We start from the raw sequence: 26,723 nt of genomic DNA, 5'->3' as shown, positions 1-26,723 counted from the left end.
AGACAGCGTAATTTCTTGAGGGACCAAAATAAGAGGCCACCAACGTGTTGTCTGTGGGTCAAGAACCAGAGTTTCCTCCATATAACCAAGGCGCGGGGATACTGCCGCGTGATCTTGATCGTAAGGAGTGGGTTTCCCCTCAGGGAGAACCCTCTGGTCCTGAGCCACCTCTGTAAAGGTCTCACGTACAGCAGGTCAAAGGGTATCACATTGGACGCTGCTGCACTGAGGCCTAACAGTCACTGTTCCAGAACAACACATGATGGCCCCTCAGGTCTGGGAGGAGATGTCTCAACGCATTGAAGACGACCACCATCTCTAGGCAATTCATGTGCCAAGAGAGATGATGACTCCTCCACAAGCCCTGAGCTGAGCGGCCTTCCAATACCGCTCCCCAGCCGGTGAGGGAAGCATCTGTCGAGATCACAACTCGATGGCAAAGAGCTCCCAACACCGGACCCTGGGTTAAGAACCAGTGTTTCCTCCATATAACCAAGGTGCGGAGACACCGCCGCGTGATCTTGATCATACGAAGTGGGTTTCCCCTCGGGGAGATCCCTCTGGTCCTGAGCCACCACTGTAAAGGTCTCATGTACAGCAGGCCAAAAGTTATCCCGTTGGACGCTGCTGTCACAAGACCCAACAGTCTCTCTAACTGTTTTACAGTGCGTGACTGGCCTAGCCTCAGCTCTTTTGTGGCTGTTAGGATAGCAGCTACACGAACGGGCGACAGAGTGGCCCGCATCGTCACTGAATCCCATACCACACCAAGGAAAGTGGTTCTCTGTACTGGAGAAAGCACACTCTTCTTGGCATTGAGCCTCAACCCCAACATCTGCATAGGAGCGAGAACGACACCTCGGTGCCGAACCGCTAACTGTTCTGATTCCGCTAGAATCAGCCAGTCATCTATGCAATTCAGAATGCATATGCACTGCAGCCTGGCGAGGCCAGAGCTGCGTCTACACGCTTCGTGAATGTGCGGGGTGATAGAGCTAGACCGAAAGGAAGTGCCTGATACTGGTGTTCTTTGCCCCAAAGAAACCCTCAGGAACCTCCTGTGCTGAGGGAGGATGGAGATATGGAAGTATGCGTCTTTTAGATCTATCGTGACAAACCAGTCCTCGGATCTGATTTGAGTCACGATCTGTTTGAGTGTCAGCATTTTGGACTTGAGTTCCAGCACCAAACACTCCAACAGACGAAGATCTAGTATGTGACGCAGCTCTCCATCCTTTTTTGGAACAATGAGATAACGACTGTAAAGACCCGACGCAATGTCGGGTGAGTACACCTGCTCTATAGCTTTCTTTGCTAACAGGGCCTTTACCTCTTGCTCCATTACCAGAGCCTGCTCGGAATGCACTAACGTGAGCAACACCCCGTTGTAGCCTGGAGGACGAGAACCAAATCTGCCTCTTACTACTAACTGCAGGACCCATAGAGATATATTTGGCAGTAGCTTCCGCGCTGCCAGAAAATCTACCAAGGGAACCAGCCCCTCGAGGCTGGCCTCTGGTGTAATAAAGACAGCCAGTTCGGGGACCTGAAGCATACTGGCAGGAACCACCCGAACTGACTGTTTTCGAACCCCCCTCAGAGGGCGCATTCCGACGCAATGTCGAGTTGACGCTGCGCCAGAAGCTCGCTGGAGACCGCTGCGCCCCGAAGCACCAAGGGTGGCGGGGTTGGCAGAACGGTCCCCTGAGGGCACCGAGATGGAAAGGGCACCGTATAATGAGGTGTACACCATTCCACCCCGGTTGGGGCTGCCCTCACCGGTCTGACGCCGGTGGCGCCAGACCTTTTCTTTTGAGCCGCAGCCTTCTCAGCGTGAAGAACGGTCCTCGGATCCGGCTTCTGCTTTGAAGGCTTTGGCTGCTGTGTTGTGTATGAGAAACTAGACGGCTGGAGCTGCTCACGCCCAGCAGCCCCAGGGGGTAGGACATAGCGAGGGAGAGATTATCTTGTATCTTTCTCTATGATTCCCATCAAATTGAGCCAGAGGTGTCTCTCAGTGACCACAAGGGCTGCCATCCCTGAGAGATAAATCTGTGGCCCGACGGAGTTCTCAAACCCCATCGGGCCAAACTCCCTCACTTCTGTCCAAATACCGCAGCAGGTCAGCCTGATATGCTTGTAGCACTGCTATGGTGTGCAAGCAGGCCCATGCTAGACCCACTGCCATATATGCTTTTCCCACTAGATTAAACAATAGTTTTCTTTAATGGTTTAGTGAGAGAAGCCGACGCCTTCAGGTACGATACTGAACCGGGAGACAGATAGCTCGCAAGCGTCTGTTCTACCCGGGGTATTGCCCCATAGCCATACCCTCTTAACCCCCAAATATCTGAATATACATGAATGTGGGGGCTAAAAGACAAGAGGAGTAAGGCTTTTTCCATGATCTAGACAGCTCGCTGTGCAGATCGGGAAAAATGGAAGGCCCCGTGATGGAGGTGGAAAAATAGAGGGAAGGAAACTCGTTTAATTTATTTTATTTTTAGGACGAGTGCCCCCTTATTTCTGCTGGCCATAAATATTTAATTTATCTACAGCCTTAGTAAACACTTCCACCAGCTTATTATTTTTTATATATATTTTTTATATATATTCACTTTATTTTATATATAATATATAAACTATCATATATATATATATATATATAGGCTATATATATTTCTCATACGCTGGGGAAAGAGATGGCAAATTCACTTCCCCCATGATTGTGTCACTTTCAATGCCCAGCACATCTACCTCCTCGGAGGTAGAGCACTGAAGCATTGATTTCTCTCTCTCCCCGGGCGGAAGAGACCGCAGCGCGGGCTTCCGTGACCGGCGAGAGAGCACTGGATCCCTCGTGGAAAGGGAGGAGATAAGATCCGCGGACCCGTCTCCAACCCCGTAAAGAGATCCTATTCGCGATCCACAGGAATGCATTCTCCGCCCTGCCTCGGCAGACGCGGGACCTGTCACCCTGAGAATTGCGAGCCCGGCCACTTTCCTCGAAAAGTGACAGGCGGGAGCGGAGCATGCGAAGCGAAAGCTTCTCACAATGTTGGCAATCAGCCCCCTCGGAGGCTGATACCGCATGCTCTACTCCCAAACACATCACACAAAGCTCGTGTGTGTCCCTACTCGTTAAATAGCGCGAGCAGGGAGAACACAGAGTTGTGCAATTGTTTAGTTTCCATAAATATATATATCAGACAGACAACAGTAAATATAACAGACAGTTTGACACAGATCGCTTGCTGAGGCAACAGAAGCTGATGCCGGTTTGCACCGGATGTGCTTTTATCATATCCTGGTCATGACGTCACCCGCCCGTGACGCTCATTCTTTCCATTGGACTAGTTGACATAGATGCTTCAGACGCAGTCACGCTGGGGGCGTTCCCATGGCGTCGATGGACGCATCGTTGAGTTCCCTTCGTAAGGGAACAGGCATTTTTGGGTACACGATATCCTTAAAAAACGAGAGGAGTTGGGAGAATCCGTCACTCTGATTAGAGAGTTGTCATCTTTTGAATACAAATTGTATTCATATTTTCGAATGAATCAACAACAGTTTCATTCAGAAAAACGTACTACAATAGCTTTAATGATATTGACTGATGTTATAGATTACATTTTATTATAATTGTTGTTTACAACATGTCATTGAATATGTTTTTGCTGTTCTTATTGCCTTTACACGTCTTTGCCAGCAGATGTCCTCAGCCAGCATGCTATGTCCCGAGCGCAAACAGTGAATTTAGCAAGTCTAGTGTAATTGATCTAATCTAACTGTTAGCTGACGAAGTCAATGATGGGATAAAAACATCGCTTAGTCAACACCTTTATGTATACAACGCCTTTTTCACTGCAACTTCAGCAATGTTGTCAAAACTAGCGCTGGATAGCCTACCTGAGGTAATGTTGTTAACTTACATATGCTAGACTGCATAATATCTCATCGTTAATACTTCTCACCATTTATTCCCAGGATACGACCGATTGCTTTCCATATATCCATCTTTTTTAACGTATCCTTGAAAAGGGGGGTTGACTTGTCAAACAGTGGAGGATTTTTTTGTACCTCGACGATTAACTTCTCTGCAATGTCATCTGCCATTTTAAATGCGCGAGACCTTTAAATTAGAATGGATTCTGATTGGCTGTCAGTGTTTTATCGTTAGACAGCAGGAAAAAAAATCGTTCTGGAAGTGATCCCAACGATATCGTTCCTCGTATCTTTATCGTAATAGTTGTAGTGTGAACTCTGTTATTCTTTAATATGGAGAACTATTTTTAGAATTATATCTTTATCTTTATAGTTATCGTGCTTGGTGTGAACGGGCCTTAAGTCAAAGGAAGAGAAAACGGAGAGGGTCAACGAATTATGTGCAATTAAATGAAATGGGCATTCTGAAGTATCCATTCAGTTAGAATTGCATCAACCCATTTATAATTTGGATTGTATCGCTGTCCTCCCATCCAACACCCATTTATACCTGGGGCTCTACTATTCTAATTACACACTAAAGTGCATACGTTGTTATTTGAGTGCCCAATGGGGAAACGTTAACAACAATGAAATGTAACCATACTTTTCAGCCAGTGACACCAAGATCAGATCCAATCAACTCACCCTGAGCCTCACTGAGACAGAACACTAGCACAGCTCTGTAACACAATACAGACAAAACTCTCATGGCTGTCAAGCTTCAAAAATGACAAAAAACACACACACAAATTAATAAAAACATCTTAAAGTTGTCCATGTGGCCTGTGTGCTAATGTTAAATAGCTTTGAGCACAGATTTCATTCAGCACCTCAAGGCATCAGGTTTCAAAAAAATATCAGATTTGGAAAAGGTTGAGAGGAAACCAAGAGAGGTATTCAGGCATTCTTCCTGTGATTTTTTGAAACATTTTTAGCATTATAACAGTATAGCAGACTTTCAGCTATGTGAATTTTGCAACACAATCTCATGACAGTTCATATCAATACCAGAAATGTTATTTCTCGTGCCATTTATACGACAAAAATGTTTTTTTGCGTGCATATTTATGAAGGTATTTTTGCTGCAAAACAACTGAACGCCTGTGACAGTGAAATTTGAAGTTGTAGAGAATAGCCACACATGTGTATCAGTAAATTTGAAGTCACAGAGAGAAATGTTTTAAGAGTTGCAAATTTGCAGACTTTTTTAGTTTTTTGCTCATTTTAGTTCACTGAGAGGTTCACTCCTCATTTCTCAGCAGGTTTAATGGGTTATTTCAAAAAAGGTAAATATAGTTTCAGCGCGAACTTAAACTACAATTGTGTATCGTTTCGTAAAGTTCATTATGTTTTTATTAGGGCTGCAACTAACGATTATTTTGATAATCGATTAATCGGACGATTATTTTTTCGATTAATCGATTAATCGGATAGAAATTAAATTAGATTTTTTTTTTATTATAACTAAATAAAACCGTAAATCAGGGTATTTATGTGTAAAAGTGTACTTTAAAAAGTGCAAAAGCCACACATTGAGTTTTACTAATATCAATATTTGCATTGTTTTTAATGATAATTGCTGATGGCAAGTTGACAAACATGATTATTGTTAAAAAAATGATATCCAACATATTATGTTTTAACACAATTTTTGTTAAAACAAATTTACACAGACATGTTGTTCAGATGTGAATATCTGAACTAAAAACAAACTAAAAACATCTAAAATATATAATTCATTTAATTTTTATTTAAAATTAATTATATATAAGGAATATAAGGATAAAGAATATAATATGTATTATATATAATATATAAAAGAATAATATAAGGATAAATTGATTAAATAAATATAGAAAGACTGAAAACAATTGTGTGAACGTAGAGCCGCAGTAGATCGCGTTTGAAAAACAATTAAAACTTAGTAGACAAATGCTATAAAAAGAGAACGGAATGGAGGTAACGTTACCCAGCAAGCTAACAGGCTTGAGTAAAGGACAGGAGAAATTATGCATTAGTGCACAAGCATTCGCTGAAAACCACTGAGTACAGTGATTAAAAAACAATATTTTACTGCTGCTGTTATTAACTGCCTTTATATTTAGTGCTTCGCTTTGTAAAGACCGTTTTAATTTAACCTATTTCTGCGGTAGCGCTATTTTAATCCATCACTTACGTTGCGAGCGAACTGATTGCGCAACCTGATGCTCGAGACAAAATACAGACATCCCAAGATCCCGGAAGTCCCGGGAGTCTCCCGCATATTGATTGCGGCTCCCTGATGCCCGCGAATTAGTTCAAACTCCCGAAATCTAGAGCGCGCAAGCAAGAGCGCGCATGCGAGACAGAAGAGACTGCTCCAAACCGTGTAGCGCGCGCTCGGCAGAGCGCCTGAGGGAGAGAGACCTTGCGTGTGTGTGCGTACCAGTAAACGCTCCCCGTGACGTAAGCAGACCAACTAATCGATAATGACATTCGTTGACAACGATTTTCATAATCGATTATAATCGATTTTATCGATTAGTTGTTGCAGCCCTAGTTTTTATTAATTTGCACGTTTTGTGCATTCGTCAATGACTGAATGATTGCAGGCATTCACTTCGTGTAGACCTATAAAGTACAGCAAACTTCAACTCGTCGTATAAATTGCACCTTGTGAAGCTTTAAAACTGTGTATTTTACTAATTGTTATCATTTGTTGATTGCAATAAATTAAATAAACCCTCATAAATGTATCTGTGGGCTAACACTTTTTTTTACAAATATATCCTGGTGTGATTGTTCTTAAAGGGACACTTCACCCATTTGCATTACGCTTTGTATTGTTAGAAACCCAGTCATTATAATGATCGTGGATTTTTCCTTTATTTTTTCCCTGAGATGGGAGAAATAAGGATTTAAGTGTTTTACTTCCTGCTTATAGACGTAAAAATCGTCATTTTGCGTCATAATAAGCAGGAAGTCACATTTCATTGAAAAGTGTAGAGACTACAAACACTAGCTCAACATTTATTCAGGGGGAGGGGCCCACTCACGCTACAGACCTATTACAGATCAGTGGGTGGGACTTCACTTGCCGAAACTAATAGACTACCTACACACGCGTAGTAACGAACTTCCGCTATTGTCAGAAGTCGGCATATCAGTTTCCGGTTTACGACTGTTCATCCGCATCTGCTAATAAACAAACCAGATGAGTGCTGCTGTTGTACGAAAAAAAGAGTTCTTAAACACATCAAAGTTTCTAAGAACTGTAGGTGGATCTATCATCTAACCCCCATTTCACACATACTCTGTTTGCAGTGCGTGTTGCGGTCATAGACTGTAAAAAGGTTGCGGTGCAGGAGCAACGCGTGCTAGTGCTTTCACATAGGCCTATGATGCGTTTGCAGTGAATAACTGATCCGCGGCTGTACCACAAACACATAGGCCTACTTACTATTTTTATTTAAAATCCAGAAGTTATGCTGCAACTTTTATTTTCAAAAAAAGTTGTCAGCATTGCGATTCTCTTTGTACACATATACACTCTTTAATACACGTTTAAACACAATTTAAACAACGTAGCCTAAGTTAGGGCTATAATTCCATGCATTACTTACATTTATTAAAGGTGCAATGTGTAAAAAATTTGAGTATCTATTAACAGAAATGCAATATGACATCCATAACTGTTTTCAGTGGTGTATACAGAACTTACTTAATAAACCGTAATGTTTTTATTACCTTAGAATGAGACATTTATATCTACATAACTGCGGGCACCCCCTTCTATGAAGGTCGACATATTGTGACGTCATGTTTCTACCGTAGCCGAGAAGAGCGCGTTTCATCACAACCTTGAAAGAGAAGCAGCAGAAAGCTAGAAGCTAGCCATAAACACCGTGAGTAGTGACTTTTCCCTTGTAAGTGGTGTAAAATATGTAGTTGGATTGTTTCATGTAACTTAGTTCTTCTCCCTCGCTGTGTTATGGCTTTGCTATGTGGGGATAAATGTGCTGGTTACGTTCGTGAGACAGCTGATTAGTACTCTTGTCATTGACCGTAAAACAGTAACGTTACAGGATTCACCAGCCCGTCGATCTTGGAAGCATTTTAAGTCGATCGCGAAGAGTTTTCAAAATCAGAGAAAAAAAGCCTATTGTGTGTATTAAATGGTGTCTAGGGGATGCGGAGGCGCGCGCGCTGTACAATCATGCCATTTTTGCCGCGCGCACCTTTGGGCTCATGCGGACGCGTCGAGTTTAAACAAGGCTTTACGCTTTAACCAGCTCAGCCACAGTAACAGCTCATATTGAGCCAGCTAAACTTTTACTTTCCTGTTAGAAACAATATATAGTTGCATAGTTTCATGTGCGGGAAATGTGCTGGTTATGTTTGTGAGAAAATCAGCTGATTACTATTATTATATTATATATTAAGACCCTTGATCCTCACCTGACTATGGCTTTGTAAACTTTATCCATGATGTGGTTTATAATGGACTGTGGTACAGAAACAGTGACAATGTTACACACTCTTGGCTTACTCTGGCTATTCTCTGCTGTCTCAGACGACGATATGTTTGTCTAGTTTCAGGCACCGTAGCTTCTTCGAAAGGGAGGGGTGAGCAGTGGGCTGAGCCCTCAGTGCAACTCGCAGCTAGATGTCGCTAAAAATCACACACTGCACCTTTAAGTTGCTCAAGCAAGTGGTCAAATATTTACTATATTAAAATTTTTAAATTAAAACTTAAAATTGAAATAAAATAAAAAAACAGCCGACTCACATGCCTGTAAATGTAGTAATTTCACCGTAAATGCGTTTCATTAAATAAAATGTAGTAATCTCACCATAAATGCATTTAATTATATACCGGTTTTCACAGTCATCTGAAGACTGTGAAGACCGGGGTAAATCAAGGAAAACTACAATTTACTTCAACAAGGCGACATAATGAACAACACTCGTCTCATTCGTGGAGGTGGAAAAACAAGTTCTTTGTGACATGCAAGATCTATTGTATTCAAATTTAAATGCAAAAGAAAAGGCATGCGAGTCGGCTGTTTTTGTCAATTTTAAGTTAAAATATTTGCGATTTTAATATAGTAAATATTTGACCACTTGCTTGAGCAACTTAATATGTAATGCATGGAATAATAGCCCTAACTTGCGTTGTTTAAATTGTGTTTAAACGTGCATGCGTCCATTAAAGAGTGTATATGTGTATAAAGAGAATCGCAAAGCTGAAAACCTTTTTTGAAAATAAAAGTTGCAGCATAACTTCTGGATTTTAAATAAAAATAGTAGGCCTAAGTATGTGTTTGTGGTACAGCCGCGGATCAGCTATTCACTTCAAACGCATCATATGTGAAAGCACTAGCACGCGTTGCTCCTGCACCGCAACCTTTTTACAGTCTATGACCGCAATACGCACTGCAAACAAATTATGTGTGAAACGGGGGTTAGATGGTAGATCCACCTACGGTTCTTAGAAACTTTGATGTGTTTAAGAACTCCTTTTTTCATACAACAGCAGCACTCATCTGGTTTGTTTATTAGCAGATGCGGATGAACAATCGTAAACAATCGTATTAACGAACTTCCGCTATTGTCAGAAGTCGGCATATCAGTTTCCATATGCCGACTTCTGACAATAGCGGAAGTTCGTTAATACGCTTGTGCACGTATTCTATTGAAGCCCAATTAAGAACATATATGTTTATAGAACTTTATGACTATTAAAACATGTTGTTGAATGAGATCATGCATTTGTATCAATGATCATCATTGTGTATCATCCTAATAACATGACAAAGAGAAACATCAGTGTAGGGTGCAAAATGTTTATTAGAACACTGATATTAGGACACTGACACTCGCAAAAATGCGAGTGCACGAGTTTATTCATTTGTGATTTGTAGAATAGAATTTGTGCACCTGCAATGAAGAATTTGCACTGATGAGCAGCGTAGATTGAATCCAGGGACCAGAAAAAATCATGAACAGAAACTAATCAGTCAGATAACATTTAGACATCACAGAGCTGAGGAAGTATATTGTGCGTCATCAGCAAGGGAAGGAGAAAGGCTAGCATCTACACCATGCTATGACGCATCATGAGAGAGTCAGTTCTTCAGATAAGCTCTGTTTGAACTAAAAAATAGTCTTTTGGAAAAGTGCCACGATGCAAATGTACCAGAGCAGGCATATGAAATTGATAGTGTAGAACTCCACCAACCACATGGGGAGACTTTGACTTGCAGTAAATGTAAAGCATTTTACAGAAACTACATAGAGATGAACAGCGACCAGGCAGCTGTATTGGACATTCAAACACAAAATCAAAGATTGTCAGAAGTTTGGCATAGTGAAAGAGAGATAAGGATCACTGCTAGTTCAGCTAAAGGTGTACCCAGCGGCCCGGTGTGGGGGCACGGTCATTAACCACGTCCTGACAGAGGAGGCCAGGGAAGGAGGAACGTTCCGCGGGGGCTTGCTCTGTCAGGGGTCTGGCGACAGAGGGGGATGAGAGCGGTACAGTCTGGGGACGGCACGCACTGTCATCCGACTCTGAGACAGAAGAGGACGAGGGTTGCAAGGCTCGGGGGCGGCGCACCGTGCAGTCTGAGAATTCTGTGTGCTCAGAGACGGGAGAGTCAGTTCTTTCTGAGAATAAGGATTCTCCCCCGGCCCTCCACAGGGGAAAGGAGTGGCCCTGCTACCGGCTCCTGGAAAGAACGGAGTCCCATCTCTGAGCAGCCCGTTTCAGGAGCGCCGCTTAGCCCGGCATATAGCGGGGGGCGGGCCTGGAGAAGGCCGTGGCATCCTCCTGTGGCCTCCAGAGCCAGCCCGAGTGAACGGGCGGGGTGGGAGCCGCGGGAGGGTGCCTTCTGCTGTGGGCAGACTGAGGGATCTGAGAACACAGTAGCATCGCAACAGAGCGTTCAACCGGGGGGACCCCAGTGTACCCATGGGCAGCGGCCCCGTCGAGGGGAGGAAAGGAGGAGGAGATCAATGAGGGATTGCTGGAAGACATGGGTGTCTTCGAGGATTTTGAGATCTCCTGATGCACATCCGGGAGAAGGGTATTGGGGTGGACGCTGACAGGTGTGAGCGGCCGCACCCAAAAACCAATCGTCCAGCAGTGAGCGCTCAGGACAGGGTGGAAGGTTCCACTTTAGTCCGATGCTCGCAGCGGCCCGGGAAAGCATGGCCGTCATCTCAGGATCTGACTCGACAATGCCATATGCACACCCGAAAGTGGCACCACTGTCGAATCTTCACTTCCTGAAGATTCTTGCCCGCCCTGTGATGCTGCGATGGACAACAGGTCCGATTCTGGAACGTCAAAGGAAAGCCGCGGGCGCCACGTGATTGCTCACGGGTTGCGTCAATGAAGAGGGGGGCGTGGGCCGAGGACGACACTCTGAGGGGACTCTCTCTCTAATGAGGTCATTGAGTCTCGACCATAATGACGCGATGGTCACGTTCCCGCGGGGAGAATGTGAGTCATCCACAAACGCTGCTCTAGCGTGATCAAGCCCAAACACGCAGAGCAGAGAATGTGCCCATCAAAATGAGTAAACCGCAACCAGAAGTGCACGGGTGAGCCGACTTTAAAAAGACGTGCCGCGTGCAAGCTCTTTTGTGAGAGAAAAAACTCTGCGGACGTTGAAGCGAGCAGGGCGAACACACTCACTGGCAGATACTGCACAGATCAGCAGGCAGTGTGAACTCGCTGGAGATCGCCGTCACACCAACACCGGAGAGTTGTTCGTCTCGTAGAGTGAAGTCAGAAATGGCGGTGGAGTGAAGAGATACTCTTGGCTCCGAATGTCACATGCCTGTCTTGTCTTGTTTTGCACATGGGTGTTTTGTTATTTTGGGGCATGTGCATGGGCATGTGTCATTGTCTGATCCCTCCCCCTCGTTACCTGATTATTGTTTGAGTTCTTCCAACTGTCCCCTCTTGATTTGTTCCCTTCTTAAGTCTCCTCTTGTTTGCAGTCTTTGTCGGATCGTTGTCTAATGTCTCCCGTTCCCCGTGATCCCCCGTTCCCCGTGATCCGCTTCATGTTAAGGTTCAGTTGTTGTTTCATTTTTATTCATTGTGTTTTTCCCCCTCGTGGGTTTTTTGCTTTGTACTTGTTTATTTTTGTAATAAATTACCATTCTCCTGCATTTGAGTCCTCACACCTTTTTTGGCTTGCACGTTCCGTGGCACCGTAGCGAAAACATATCTGCATGTTGCCGGCGTCCTCCTTTTATACCCACGAGGTGGGGTGGAGTTGCGCCATGCAAATTCCGCAGACCCATGGCATTTCTTTGCCATTGGCTCGTTTTGTAATGCTCGAAGTCGATAGGCTTTCTAAGCCATCGCCATCCGATGTAACTCGGAGTGACAACGAAAGGGAACACTGTATCCATACCTTAAGCCACATTTCTATTAATTGTGCAGACCTGCACGTTAGCCTTATACATAATGTTAATGAATAGACTCACCTTCCTACGGACAAGTTTGTCGTCTTCTCTTCTTTCTAAATGGACGATCATATCCAAGCCAAAGTTCAGGATATGGATTTTCCATTGGTTGTCTGTCCACAAAGTGGATGGATGTTACGGGCGGTAATTTCAAATTAAGTGCTGCGAACCATTGTCTTTTGCCCTCGTCGTCGGATGGCATCCTGTGCAATTTAAATGGTTTTGGGCAGTTACATTCTGCTCTTTTTATTGGCTTGTGGTTGTAACACTCATGTTCCAGAAGTTTTTTTTAGCTTTCTGGAGCTGTTGTGACAGCCTTTAACGGCACAAATTCTACCAGAGCCTCCACTATTTGCCATCACCAGTAACGTTGTCTAGCTGATGACAATTACTTAACGGAAGTTGAGAGCATCTTACCGGAAGTCACTCACCGCTATGGTGCCCCCCACGGAGACGTGAGGAAAAAGATGAATAGGAGAAAACTCGTTAAATCATCTAAATCGACAACATGTATGTTAGACCCTATACCGACTAAGCTATTGAAAGAGATGCTTCCAGAAGTCATAGATCCTCTTCTTCATATCCTTAATTAATTTTGTCATTAGGATAGGTACCAAAAACTTTTAAGCTGGCTATGATTAAACCGCTTGTTAAAAAAACGCAACTTGATCCTACAGAATTAGTCAATTACAGGCCGATCTCGAATCTACCTTTTCTGTCAAAGATACTTGAAAAGGCAGTATCCTCACAACTATATTTTTGTACATATTAACATCACATTTATTAAAAGAAGTCACATCAGAATCAAATTTATGGTTTACATTTCTAAAACTTCAACAATAAAGTAATACGCATTTAGGCTTCAACTCTTTGTTTATTATTTCTCATACAAACTTTTGAGAGGCCCTTTCCCTCCCAAGTATATATATATATATATATATATATATATATATATAGTTTTGTTCTTCCCCAAAGATGCCAAGCAGCAGTTTGCCAAAGTGTCTCTCACTCTTGTGCCTGGGGCATTCTAAATGTTAAAGAATGCACAGATTTCAAGATTTTCTCTACCCCTGACCAAAATAGATAGCATGAAAGGGAGAGAAAGAAATCGAAACTGTGCGAGAAACAAGGAGTAAAAACTGTATTTGGCAATAGTGAGAGAGTCAGATAGGGTTCTTTTTTTGTAGTCTAAGACAGGAACATTTGCACTGAATGCAGAATTGGACACTGGAAATTGAAAATTCATTGACTTTTATAATTAAATTAAGGGTTTCTGTTCATATAAATTTTGACCTTTTACAGAACATTCTAAATACATGTTATTGTATGCCCTTCACATAAATTGGCTTCTACGGAAAGGTCACATTAGCTTGTTTACGTGTTTATTTGAAGATAGAAGCAAGTTAGCTTTCTGGATTTTCATAGCAAGCAATCTGATTGAAAATTAAATCAGAGACCATGTGCAGTGCGATTCACGACAAGGAAAATAGAAGAGATTGAAACAAAATGAATAAGGGCAAACGACTTTGTTAAAATCTAATTACTTTGATTTATAGAATATGAAAATGCCTAAATAAGGAACATAACACCAAGGGAAGGTAAGTCTCATCTAATATTTATAGCTATTTATATTTAGTCCTGGGTGAACAGATGTCCCCGTCTTCTGGGGACACTCAATATTTTGGATGGCCTTCCTCAGATGGAGCTGTCCTCAGAAATGTCCCCATTTTTTACTGTGTTCCAACAGTGAAATAATATCTAATGCAATATATATATATATATATATATATATATATATTCCGTATGCGTCATTTCAAATTAATTTAGTTAAGTTTCACAAAAAAAGCTTTAAAATTACATAATTAGATCAACTTTACCTTTGTGTATAAAGTTCACTGAAGCTCATGTTTGTTTATGAAACTGTATGAAAACTAAGAAAATGAACGAAAATAATATATATGTTGTAAAAAAGGCCCCATAATTTCACAAATGTAATACAATAAAGATATTAATTACTTGCAGTCTCTGTTTCTCTTTATTGCATTAAACCATGCTAAAAAATATTTCATATTATTTAGATGATGCACATTATTATCAATTTTATTGTAGTTTACATTTCTTTATGTGTAGTAACTGTAAGTATTAAGGCATTGTTTTGAACGCATGCATTGTCAGTTGAGAAGCGTTAGTTTGAGGGGAACAAGTCACGTGTGTGTTGATAACTAAATGTAATCATGCCACAATATGATACTCCATAGTTCATCACAGCACTACATCATCATGGTCAAAATACAAAAAAAACTAAAATTGTTCTTTTTTAACCCTTGGATAATACCATTATATTTGAGTAATACATTTTCCACTGAACTAGAAATTCTCCCATGTTACTGTTTTCATTTGAGAAATATGGCCACCTTAATTAAGGTTGATACCACATCAGTAATTTGTGTGAATTATATCAGTGAATATCCATTATATTATCAACACAATAAGAGATTTTCAAAAGTAATTTATCAATATTACAATAAGAAACAAGTAATTGGCAATGGTTTCAACCAACAAGGCAAACTTAAGCAGTTGGCGCACAGGGTAAAGCTCACAGCTCTTGGCACGCACATAGCAAGACAGACGGGAGAGCACTGACCTGCCATACCAGGGGCTCCACATGGTCGACTGTAGAGGAGAGGCAGACACTGAGGACAACAGTATGAGAGGACGCGGTGATCACGCTGGCTATGATGGCATCCCTCATGGAGAAGGGAAGCATGGTGTATACAACAAAGATGATGAACAAGAAGAAAGACACCTGGAATCAGAGTAAACAGATCAAGAGACAGTAAAACACTATGACACATAATTTTGGTTATGTCAGGTATTAGTTGAGTCTAAGCAAAAACATGTTGAACTGTGCTCTCAGTTTTGTCAGTTTGGTATAGATTAATTTTTATTTTATTTTAATGCTGTAATTTTATCTCTAATTTAGTAAGTTCCATATCGATTGACCAAAATAATGGTTTGGAATTGTTTGTTTTGTTTTGTACCACATTTGGCTGAAAAACCTTTGTGACAACATGAAAACATGACCCACTACAGTCTGTTAATGTATGCTCATTGATCAGAATCTTTTTCCTGGGCAATTAAAAATGGAAATGTTTTAAGTAATTTTGTTGTTGCCTTGACTTAGGTATGTGGCTATAGATAAATTGATGTTAAAAATATTAACTGGAGTATTAAAATATTCATGGAGTAAAAAGTGTGACAACTCGCCCTGGTCTCCCCTAATTGTGAGCTTGTTGATTGTGTGTTGTGCAGTGCGAGTCAGTGGAACATTATAAGTCTCTTGTTCTCAATAATGTGGGTGACAAGTTGTCAAGACAGATGATTGATATGTTGTTTAGAGTTTCATTGTGTTGGTTTAACTATGCTTATATTATGTCATTTTGTTTATACAAAGCCTCGAGTGACACCTGCATACTCAAAAATACAAAGTTATGCAACGGCGCAGACGGATAGGTCTCAATCTGCTTGCAATCACATTTTTCTCTATAAGGCACAGCTGATTGGTTCCTGCTGAATTAGTTGCCAATGATCTCATTGCTCAGCCTTCAAATACTTAGGGCCAGATATGCAAACAGCTTGCCCTAGCGGAAACATTATTTTGGCGTTAAAAAACATCTCAGGTTCTGCATGTAACAAGTGAAGTTGTGGAAACACGATAATGAACTTGACCCTGAGAATGGAAACGAGACACTGCACCCCCTAGAGGACACTTTGGGTAATGCCACAGGCATGACCAGTGCCTGAAGTTGTGGAAACACGGTAATGAACTTGACATTGGCTGGCGACAGCCTATGACACATCATTGGTGCGACTGCAATTATAAAAGGGTACCTGTAGAACACTTCATCAACTTCCATGTCTGAAGGAGACGCGCATATGAATACCTGAAGCATGGCAAGGGGACGCAGTGTCTCGATTCCCTTCTCAGGGAACCATGGTTACATGCATAACCTAAGTTGTTCCCTTTTGAATGAGAAATCAAACTGCGACCCCTAGAGGACACTCTGAGGAATGAGTACCCACTCCGCCATGCTGAAGGAATGAGTGCCCTATCAGCTGACATAAAGCCCAAGACTCTAAAAAGTCCTAAAAGGAACGTCTCGGGTTACGACTGTAACCCTAGTTCCCTGAGAAGGGAACGAGACGATGCGTCTCCCTGCCATACTTCCTGCATCCCTGCGATCGACTTTGCTTCGGCTCTATAAGCTAACGTGAGCATTGCACCGGATGTGCTTTTATATCTTCCTGGTCATGACGTCAACCGCCCGTGACGCTTCATTTATTCCATTGGACTAGTTGACAGTAGTGCTTCAGACTCAGTCACGCAAAGGCGTTTCCAAAGCGTCATCAACGCATCATCTCATTCCCTTCTCAGGGAACTAGGGTTACAGTCGTAACCTGAGACGTTTTCCACTCAACAAATTCTAAATAATGTCTATCTTTGCTCCTTGTCCATTGTCACGATGAGTCATCTGTTGCACTGAAGCAGGTTTCCTCAAGTCTGGCCCTGGAGGGCTATAGGATACACTTTACAACCATGTTATGTTCAATCCAGTATTGATTTCAAAGTAGGGGTGTGTGATTTTAACGAAGATAACGATTTTAATAAATCCACAATCTTCTTTAGAAGAAATATCGTAATATCGTAGTATCGTGCTACAGTGCATTTTCTATCAGTTGCAGTTCTGGCGCCTCCGTCTTAACATACTGTACAACGCGATGTACATTTCAAACACATGTTAACGCAAAGGTAGAGTTACACTCAAGGGACACTGCAGTTCACAAAAGTTCATTATTAAATGTTGTTCCAAACCTGTATTAATTTCCTTCTTGTGCTGAACACCAAAGAAGGTATTTTGTAGAATGTGGCTATCCAAACAGTTGCAGGTCCCCAGGTGGACCAGCAACTGTTTAATTACCCACACTCTTCAAAATAACAGATAAATCTTCTAAATAAATAATAAAATAATTTCAACAGAAAAAAAAGAAACTTATTAACTTGAGAGAGTAAATTATGACAATTTTCATTTTTGGGAGGACTATCCCTTTAATGTTAATAAAACAACAAAACAGAGAAAAAATCACTCACTGCTCTTTACTGAGAACTTTAATAGTAGCTTTAATAAGAATCAATGTATAATTTATACAGTGAAGTCTATGTAGTGTTTTATTTGTATCTTTGTTAATTTACTTTCTTTCTTGAATGCTACTGTTAAATAATATTTAATAATTATTAAATAATACCAACGGTAGCAGAATAAATAAATAACTGTTTATTTCATTTGTATATTATGTTGTGTATATGTAATGTGTATCTTTGTTCTTATTTTTTAATGACAAAGAAAATTACGACAAAGATTTGTATCTTTGCCACTTTGGTTTAATGTCTCCCATTATTTTATATTTTGTTACCTTGTAAGGCTTTGTTTTTTAAATAGGGACATTGGTTTGGCTGTAATGCTCAATCACTTGCAAAATAGTATAACCAACATGAAAAAGAATCGTGATAAAATCGTGGATTGTGATTTTCTTGAAAAAAAAATCACAAATATGATATTTTTGCCATGACCACCCCTATTTCAAACATGGCAGATGAAAACCGTCCATAAAAATAATTTATGAAAAGAAAATAATAATAATAACTGACATCAAGCTCCATTGAATATAGATTACTTTCTTGATCAAAATACAAAACAATAATAATAATATTAGAAAATGATAGAAAGCATGGTGTGAAAATACAGGCATTGTGAACTGTCATTTGATGTAATAGAACTTTCCCCCTCCACTGCTGTGTACTTTTGTTTAAGCAGTGTTTTTCTGGTGATGTTATTTTGCATAATATTCAAAACTTCACAGTCAAGGGATATAACCCATTGCTATTTGTGTACATGTAATACCTCTCAGACCTCGTTCATGAGACTTGTTGCCTCTCATTTTATCTCTTTCCTCTTGGTTATTATAGACATCACTGAGGTAAGATAAATAAATAATAAAAATACTGTATTTTTTATTTAATCCTTCTCAGCAGATCACTCTAACTTCACAGGTAATAGACAAGTCTCATTGAATGCTTTCTCTCTTCGTGCATTTAGGGATGTTATCTTTACATCAGAGTGCTTCAGATTTCTCAAATGGAACCAGGAACTATTTTTCACTTTGCAGTGACCAGCTTACTTTTCCCATGTTCTGGTCAGGTCTCTCTATATGTTGTGTTCTTCTGGGTGTCTTTGCCAGTACCGTTGTACTTCGGAAACTTTGTCAAAGACATCGACAAAATATTTCTACAAATGACTTCTTTGTGTTTAATCTGACGATCATCGATCTTGTTTTCCTAAGTTTCCTGCCTTTCGGTGTCTATAACTACATGCTTTTGCAGAACCCAGAATTTGAATACTTTAATAATTTCACATATTCACTACCCATGTGTGGAAGACCTCTCTTCATGGCCTGTGTCTGTGGAGATTACTATTTTGCTGTGGTTCATCCCATCATCTACATCAACAGCAGGATAACTGCTATTACCAGAAAGGTAATTGCCATGATAATTTGGTTGTTGATCTTTTTTTTTGGATTTCTTAATGTCTTAAATCCTTGGATTTTTACAAGCACTTTTACATCTACACCTCTGTTTATTTCCCTACCTGTGATTGGTTTTTGTGACGTCAAAGTTTTACAAGCTTTGAGAAAACCTGATCCTTCAGGGAAAAGTCATATACATCCCCAAAAGAAGAGAGCCCTGCGTACCATAATTAACAGTTTTGTCTTGACTTTTACCACTTACCTTCCATCAGCACTTATCTTTTCATTCGGACACAATTTACCAATAAGTTTTGATATGTACTACTGCACATTAATCTTTATTGCAATATGTTCTATTGTCTTGGGGGGTGTCATTATGCCAGTTCTTTATCTGGAGAGCATAGGTCAGCTCAACATACAAAATATTGTAAAAATAATAAAAATGAGGAGATGAAAATGGAATGGAAATAGACTTGAATGCCTAGTCTATATTTATGGTATTACAATTTTAGTCATAGGCATTACTGAACTGAATTAATTATTATAACATTATTATGAAAATAATTAATGTACAAATGGTCTTTTGGGAGTTAATAGCCAAATTATAGCCCTAAAAAACTAGAAACATTTGTTTTTATATATTGGAATTGTGTTAATTGAATATGATAATATAGTTTGTGTTGACTTGTATTCTACACAAACAAATACAATACAGATTACATATATATATATATATATATATATATATATATATATATATATACACACACACATTACATAAAGTGTCTGTAATTAGTTCATTTATCATGAATCATTATTTTAAGTTATGTCAGAGTAAAATAACAACAGCAACAACAACAACAACAACAACAGTTGTTGAACTTTTGCACCGCGTTTCTGTATTTGGTTGTGCTGTGAGTATTTGGAGTACACGTGTGCTGTGAAACTGATGAAGATGTTTTCTTAATTTGCTGGTGTTTTTTTTCTATTTGCATGCGTTTTTTTCTATTTGCATGCGTCTTCTTTAGGTTGCAGCATGTTGAGCTCTCTCGGCCACCGTACATAACTAGTATACAACTAAGTTTTTCGTTTGTAGTGCAATTATACTACAAGTGACTTCTAGTTATACTGATAGTTTACTCATATACTTGTAGTAATTTTTTATTTAGCAGTTACGTGCTGAGGGAAATTGTACTGTTTAGATTAAATGTAAAAATCTGATCTGATTTATCTGTTTTTCATCTTTAATATTGCAAAACCCAGCAGTTTTAACAGGGGTGTGTTTATCCACTGTCTGTATATCTGGCTGATTGCTTGAAGAAGCAGTGTACATACATATACGTAGGTTAACCCATTTTGTTGTTTGGAGTCACATTCTGTGATTCATGCACAACATTTCCTCTTTGGATTTGCTGGCACTAAGCTGGACTGGAAAGGATTTATTTTCTGGACATACCAATTCAAAATATTTGAGGAAAAAAGGAAGGTAAGAGCATAAGAACATATCATTTAAGGAAAAGGGCAAGAAGAAACTGCACACACATTGAATTGGTTCTTATGTGTATGATCAACAGCACTAAAATTGAATGCAGACCAACACAAAAAAGAAGTGGGTATACTTCAATACTTATTGGGACTACACAAGGTTCACTTTTCAGTTTAAAAGTATAAAAGTTTACATTTAAGTGTAACAGTGGTAACTAGTTTATGTTTCCTTAAAATTGTAACCATATACTACAAGTGAACATTAGGTATGCTGCTAGTTCCCTTTCAAGGGAATTCGAGCTGCGTCGCAACTCTGTGGGAACGCCTCCGCGTGATTGTGTCATGAAGCACGTATGAAATCAGTCCAATGGCGTGACGGAACGTCATGTGATGTCATCGACTAGGAAACAATTAAGCACACCTGAACCAAACAGTGTCAGCTTCTGTGTCTACAGCAAGCGCTCTATGTGAAATCCCTGAGTGATTTTTGTCTGTCTTTTTGTGCTAGGCAGGATTTTTTACCCATATATATATATATATATATATATATATATATATATATATATATATATATAAACTTTATAATGGCGAGCGAACAACAGTTCAATAGAGTGTTCACCCCTGCTCAATCTACATCACGGGTGGCGATACACATGTATCATGTGTGGGACTGCATCACGCTCAGTCAACCCTCATGGGTGCTGAATATGAACTTTGTGAGCATTGACAGTTGAGAACGTTGTACTACCGCTGGGTGCATTTTAAGGAGAGAACCTCAGCTCGCATTCCTCACGGGTCGCGTCCCGGCGGCTCAAGTCGTGGGGTTTGCAAATGGATCTGGCAGAGGGGTTAGAGAGGGGCTTCACCCTTTCTCTGCCTTTACCTGCCAGGAGTTCGGGAGAGCGCTTTGCGGTTACATCCACCCCAAATTAGGCACCCGGACTGCTATTATCAAGTTCTGAGGAGCTGAATGTTATAGTTATCGAAACAGACTCACCACTTCATCTGAAGCAAACAGCCTTTTGTATCGTGTATCCTTCCCTGCCCTCACTACATTACGAGCAGTATACACGCGGTAAAAATTTTTTTGGGGGAACGGTGCATGCACGTCAGTGTGGGCTGACAGTTTCATTCATAAAATTTTCCCTATGTGTAGAAAAGAACATGCACTATCGGGAGCTTTAGCTTCGCCCCTGTTGAGTCTTAACTAGATTGGATCTTGCGCTTGCTGAGGCAGTGCTTAGATCATGGATCAACATAAAGAATCTACGCCTCAGATCTCACATTCCAGACAACACAACACATTGGTGGTCTCCTATATAAACAATCAGGGGGGTCTGTGGTCGCGAAGCTTATGTAAGCTGGCTCACCCGATCCTCATTTGGGCAAGGGAGGTTGCTCTCTCTAAAGGCAATTTGCATCCCTGGGTATTTAAATCAGGGAGCAGACATCCTGTCTAGGCAGGGGCAGAGGCCCGGGGAATGGAGACTCCACCCCGAGGTGGAGTTCCTATAAAAAACTTTGGCTGAGTGGAAGTAGATCTGTTCACGTCTCAAGAGACGACTGTGGTTCTCCCTCAGTCAGCCAGCTCCTCTGGGGCTGGATGCTATGGTACACCCGCATTTCCCCTGATCACTCTGCTCCTGGGAGTTCTGGAGAGAGCTTGCCGGGATGAGGCCCGTCTTCTGTTAATAGCAACGTTTTGGCTGGGCCGAGTATAGTTCTTGGACCTAGTGTCTCTCCTCGACGGCTCTCCTCTGGAGATTCCAATCAGGAGGGACCTTTTCTTTCAGGTGAGCGGGTTGATCCTTCACCCCCCGCCCAGAATTGTGGAGACTCTGGGCTTGGTCTCTGAGGGGGCCCAGCTCATAAGTTCAGGTCTCTCAATTGAGGTTGTTTAGACCATCCTCCACTCCAGAGCTCCATCCACGAGGAAACTCTACACCTTAAAGTGGAGATTTTTCACTTCCTGGTGCGGAAATCACCAGTTGGACTCAGTTAACTGCTCGGTGGGTGCAGTACTGGAATTCCTGCAGGAACGATTCTCTGTAAGGTTAGCCCCCTCCACACTAAAAGTGTATGTGGCGGCCTTAGCTGCTTACCAAACTGCTTTATATGGTGTGTCTTTAGGGAGACACCCCTTAGTACACATTTCTTCCGTGGCATTTTGAGGCTTAGACCTGCACGAGGGTGCCGGGCATGAGGGTGCCGGCCTGGGATTTGGCCATAATTTTGTAGCCTATTGAAGAGGTTCCTGAGAAGTTCTCACTCCAAGACTGTATTTCTTCTTGCTATTACATCTATCAAAATAATTGGAGACATTCAAGGCCTCTCGGTATCTCCCTCGTGCCTGGAATTTGCTCCTGGTATGGTAAAGGTTTTTCTTCACCCTAAGAACAGTATTGCAGGCCTTCTGTCCTCCTCCGGACGTCAGACCAAGATAAACTATATCTGCTCTGCCTAGTTAGGGCCTTAGTCCTTAGTCCTTAGTAGTGCTTAGATCCACAGAACAGTACAACACAACAGAACAATGTCTGAACAACTGTTTGTTTGCTTAGGGGCACCCAGAAAGGGGTGCCCGGCATCTGAGCAGAGGATGAGCAAGTGGGTGTTCAAGGCCATATCACTTGCTTATGAGTCGGACAGACAGCATGGCTGCTTCCAAAGCATTACTGTCAGGAGTTTCCCTCCAAGATGTTTGTGATGCGGCAGGCTAGTTCTCACCGCATACACGTGATTTACTTGCTATAGCCTATCAGAAGCTGATGCTGTTTGGTTCAGGTGTGCTTTATAGTTTCCTGGTTGATGATGTATGGTCCGTCACTCCATTTGACTGATTTCATACTTGCTTCATGACGCAATCACACAGAGGCATTCCCACAGTGTTTCGTCGCAGTGTCTCGTTCCCTCTTCAAGGAACTAGGGTCACATACATAACCAAGACGTTTACTAGTTATATACATTTAAGTTTGTAACATACACTGCAGTATACTATCAGTAAACTACTAGACAAAGACAGACAATTGACCTGTCCTGCATGTCTTTGGATTGTGGAGGAAAATAGAATACTCAAAAGAAACCCAAGCCAACTTGGGAAGAACATGTACACTACAGTACACAGAAAGGCCTCCTGGCTCAGCCAGGACACGAAGCGAGACCTTCATTCCATGAAGCAACAGTGCAACCCACTGAGCCACGTACCACCCAACAGTTCAATAAAAAAATAGTTAACAGATAAAACAAAATGTCAAGGATAAAACAAACAACACCCCTCTTCCAAACATTTGTCCACATTTCTCTTTGACTCTGCAAACATGCATACAGATTTAGATAGTACAGAGTTGTCTGTAAATGTTTTTGGTCAATGACTATTTTTTTCCACTGAACAGCCTATTGTTCCTCTGTTCTGGTTAGGTTTCGCTGTTGTTTGCTTACTCCTGGGTTTCCCAGCCATTGCCATGGTACTTCAGGAAATTTGTAAAAGACACCAAAAAAAATCTCTAATGACTTCTTTGTGTTTAATCTGACCTTTATTGATCTTTCTTTCCTAATGCTGATTTCACACTGCACGATTTTCAAAGTATTCGGGTCACTGTTCTTTTCACACTGCACGACTATATGGGGTAACATTCAGTTGCTGCTGTGTTCACACTGCACGATGGATCAGCGACAGGGGGGTTCACACTGCATGACTTTACAAAAGAAAGAATCGCCGACAACTTCTGTCTGGTCCGCAAACTACGTTTCACAATCGAACACACGTGAGAAGTGATAAGGAAATAACTAAAGATCATGTGTGCGTGAGACCAAAATTGTTATTAAGTGGGCTTGGCTCCCGAGTTATTCCTGGTCAAAGGAAGCTTGACCGGGTGTATCTCCGGAAGGAAGCCGAGTTGGGGCTCCAGACTCTGGGGTTTCGGGGGGTCTCCTAGTGGCTCCCCCACACCCGGAGTATGCAGCCTTAGGTTGGCTTGACTGTGGAATTATGCCCAATCAAAGTTCCACAGGAAGTGACCATATCTCGGGAAGAAAGCCGAGTTAGGGCTCAATACTCCTGGCATGGGGGGCCCACTGGGTGACCCCTCCATGCCTGGAGTCTGGAGCCCCAACTTGGCTTGGTTCCCGAGTTTTGCCCGGTCAAAGCTGGACCGGAAGTAGCGGAAATGTTATCATTAAACACTTTCAGAAAATTTATCAAAGTTTGCAATTAGAGGGATTCCTCATTGAAACACATAAGATGGGCTTAAATGGTTCCACAGTGAGTAATGGTGAAAAAAGACAATGTTTTCAATTTAAAAATGTAAGATATGTTTACAAATACATGCATGGAGCTTAAATATACAGTGGACTAAGTATCATAGTGATTTTCATTGTGCCCATATTGAGAAATGTTAAGTTTTTTTCTTCAAGGTTAGCTTGTTTTGGCTATAGTTTGCATGCGTTTTGTTGTACTGTACCATTTAAGCCCATCTAAAAAAAAAGAGTTAATTTATGAAAATAATCTCTACAAAACAATTTATGATGTATTTATTTGTAAATTAATGTAAAGTGAATCACAAAACATTTATTGTTTGCAGTTCACATGCTTAATTCTTTGGCAGTCTATCTTTCTGTAAGGATAATGGTTTGACCAAGAGATAAGCTTTGAACAGAAGCTAATAAAACTCATCTTTACATTTAAAGGACAATTATATAAAATAATAAAGTACTATTTGTTCATTCACAAAAAAACAACAAATTTATCTCTTATTTGACATAATATCAATGTAGTTACCAAATAAATGGCTGAAAATTGCAGAAATTTATTGATTTCTGCAGGGTCCCGAAACACCAAAGTTTTGGGGTGACTTTGTGTGAGGTCCCCTGAGACAGCATGCACATGGGTGGGGCAAACTCAACATCTCCAAATGTGATTGGTATACAATAAAAAAAATGCCAGGGAAGTAACAAATCACTGGATTGATTAAAATAATGATCAGCATAAAATATGATTTACTCTTTTTTTTATTTGACTTCAAAGTTGAAAGTGGGCTTAAAGGGGACATGGGCTTAATGGGTACACTTTCCCTCAGCTTTTGTTCGCCAATTTCTGCTCATATGTTAAATATATAGTATGGGATGTTTTCTCAAAAATAAAGTAGGTATATTGAATTATCAACTGAGATGTTATTGTAGTGTTTGTTCCAATATTCATACTAATGAATCCTTACCTTTGAAATACTTATGATAAAATGTATACTTTTTACAAAGAAAGAATAAACTTGGAATATTGTTAAAATTGTAATTGTTGTTGTGAATGAGCAAGATGGCGCCTGGTTACCTGTCGGCATGCCGTCGCTCTTGCTGCTCAATGGCTCTTATTTATCTTTTATTACTATGTATGTATTTTATTACATTTATTGACTTGTTCTTGCATAGTATACGGTCGTTATACTTTGCTCAGCATTCGGACAACAGTCATGGAACAAAGTATGCGGGACTCTGGGGGAGAATGGTATACCACTCCACAATCCACATCGGTTATACCGGCAAATACGTGGCGCTTGGTTGTGCGTCATAGAAGGAAACGCCATAGCAGCAGGAAGCGTGGGAAAAGAGCCGGTCTGGCCGTCCGAGCAAGACGTGGTCTGGGTCCTGGAAATAATAACCAGAAATTCCATCTAGAGGATGTCGGATTGGAGTTAAGGAGCTCCTATCTACAGAATGTCTGCCCTGCCTTGCGTGTGCCGACGTAATGAATCGTCTTGGCTAGATCGCGGAGATGCGGCAGAGGATTACAGCTCAATAACATACGGCATGTGGACACAACTCCAGTGAAGGCCAGTACTCAACACGATGCCTCTAATAGTATAGCGACAATAGCATTGGTTAATGCTAGATCTATTTCAAACAAAACTGCCATTCTGAATGATATCTTTGTATCACGAAAATTAGACTTTTTATTTATTATTGAAACATGGCTTAAAGACGGGGATATAAGCCCCTTCTCCGAACTTTTACCTATGAACTGCAACTTTTTTAATACCCCGAGAACTATAGGTAGAGGCGAAGGAATAGCATCTATCTTTAAAAATGAGTGGAAATGTCGATTAATCCCTGCTGAGAGTTACCAGAGTTTTGAGGTGTAGTCATGTAATTCAAGTCAATGTAGTCAATGTAGTAATTGCTCTGCCTAGTCCTGTATTATGTGTTCTTGTATATAGACC

At 41.0% G+C, this 26,723-nt stretch overlaps 1 protein-coding gene across 4 annotated transcripts in view; it reads right to left on the bottom strand.

Moving 5' to 3' along the window:
* adcy2a (adenylate cyclase 2a) overlaps nt 1-26,723 on the bottom strand; it is a 195,058-nt gene that overhangs the window by 98,392 nt on the left and 69,943 nt on the right. For all 4 annotated transcript variants that reach the window (XM_077207341.1, XM_077207345.1, XM_077207353.1 and 1 more), the window contains one exon: nt 15,095-15,256. In XM_077207341.1, coding sequence (XP_077063456.1) covers nt 15,095-15,256 — 162 coding nt within the window. The remainder of the gene's footprint in view (nt 1-15,094; nt 15,257-26,723) is intronic.

The sequence above is a fragment of the Siphateles boraxobius genome, unplaced genomic scaffold (assembly GCF_051911475.1).
Source record: "Siphateles boraxobius isolate OS27281-9 unplaced genomic scaffold, OSU_SipBor_1 12, whole genome shotgun sequence".
Lineage (NCBI taxonomy): Eukaryota > Metazoa > Chordata > Actinopteri > Cypriniformes > Leuciscidae > Siphateles > Siphateles boraxobius.
This window is presented reverse-complemented; position numbering and strand designations above follow the sequence as displayed.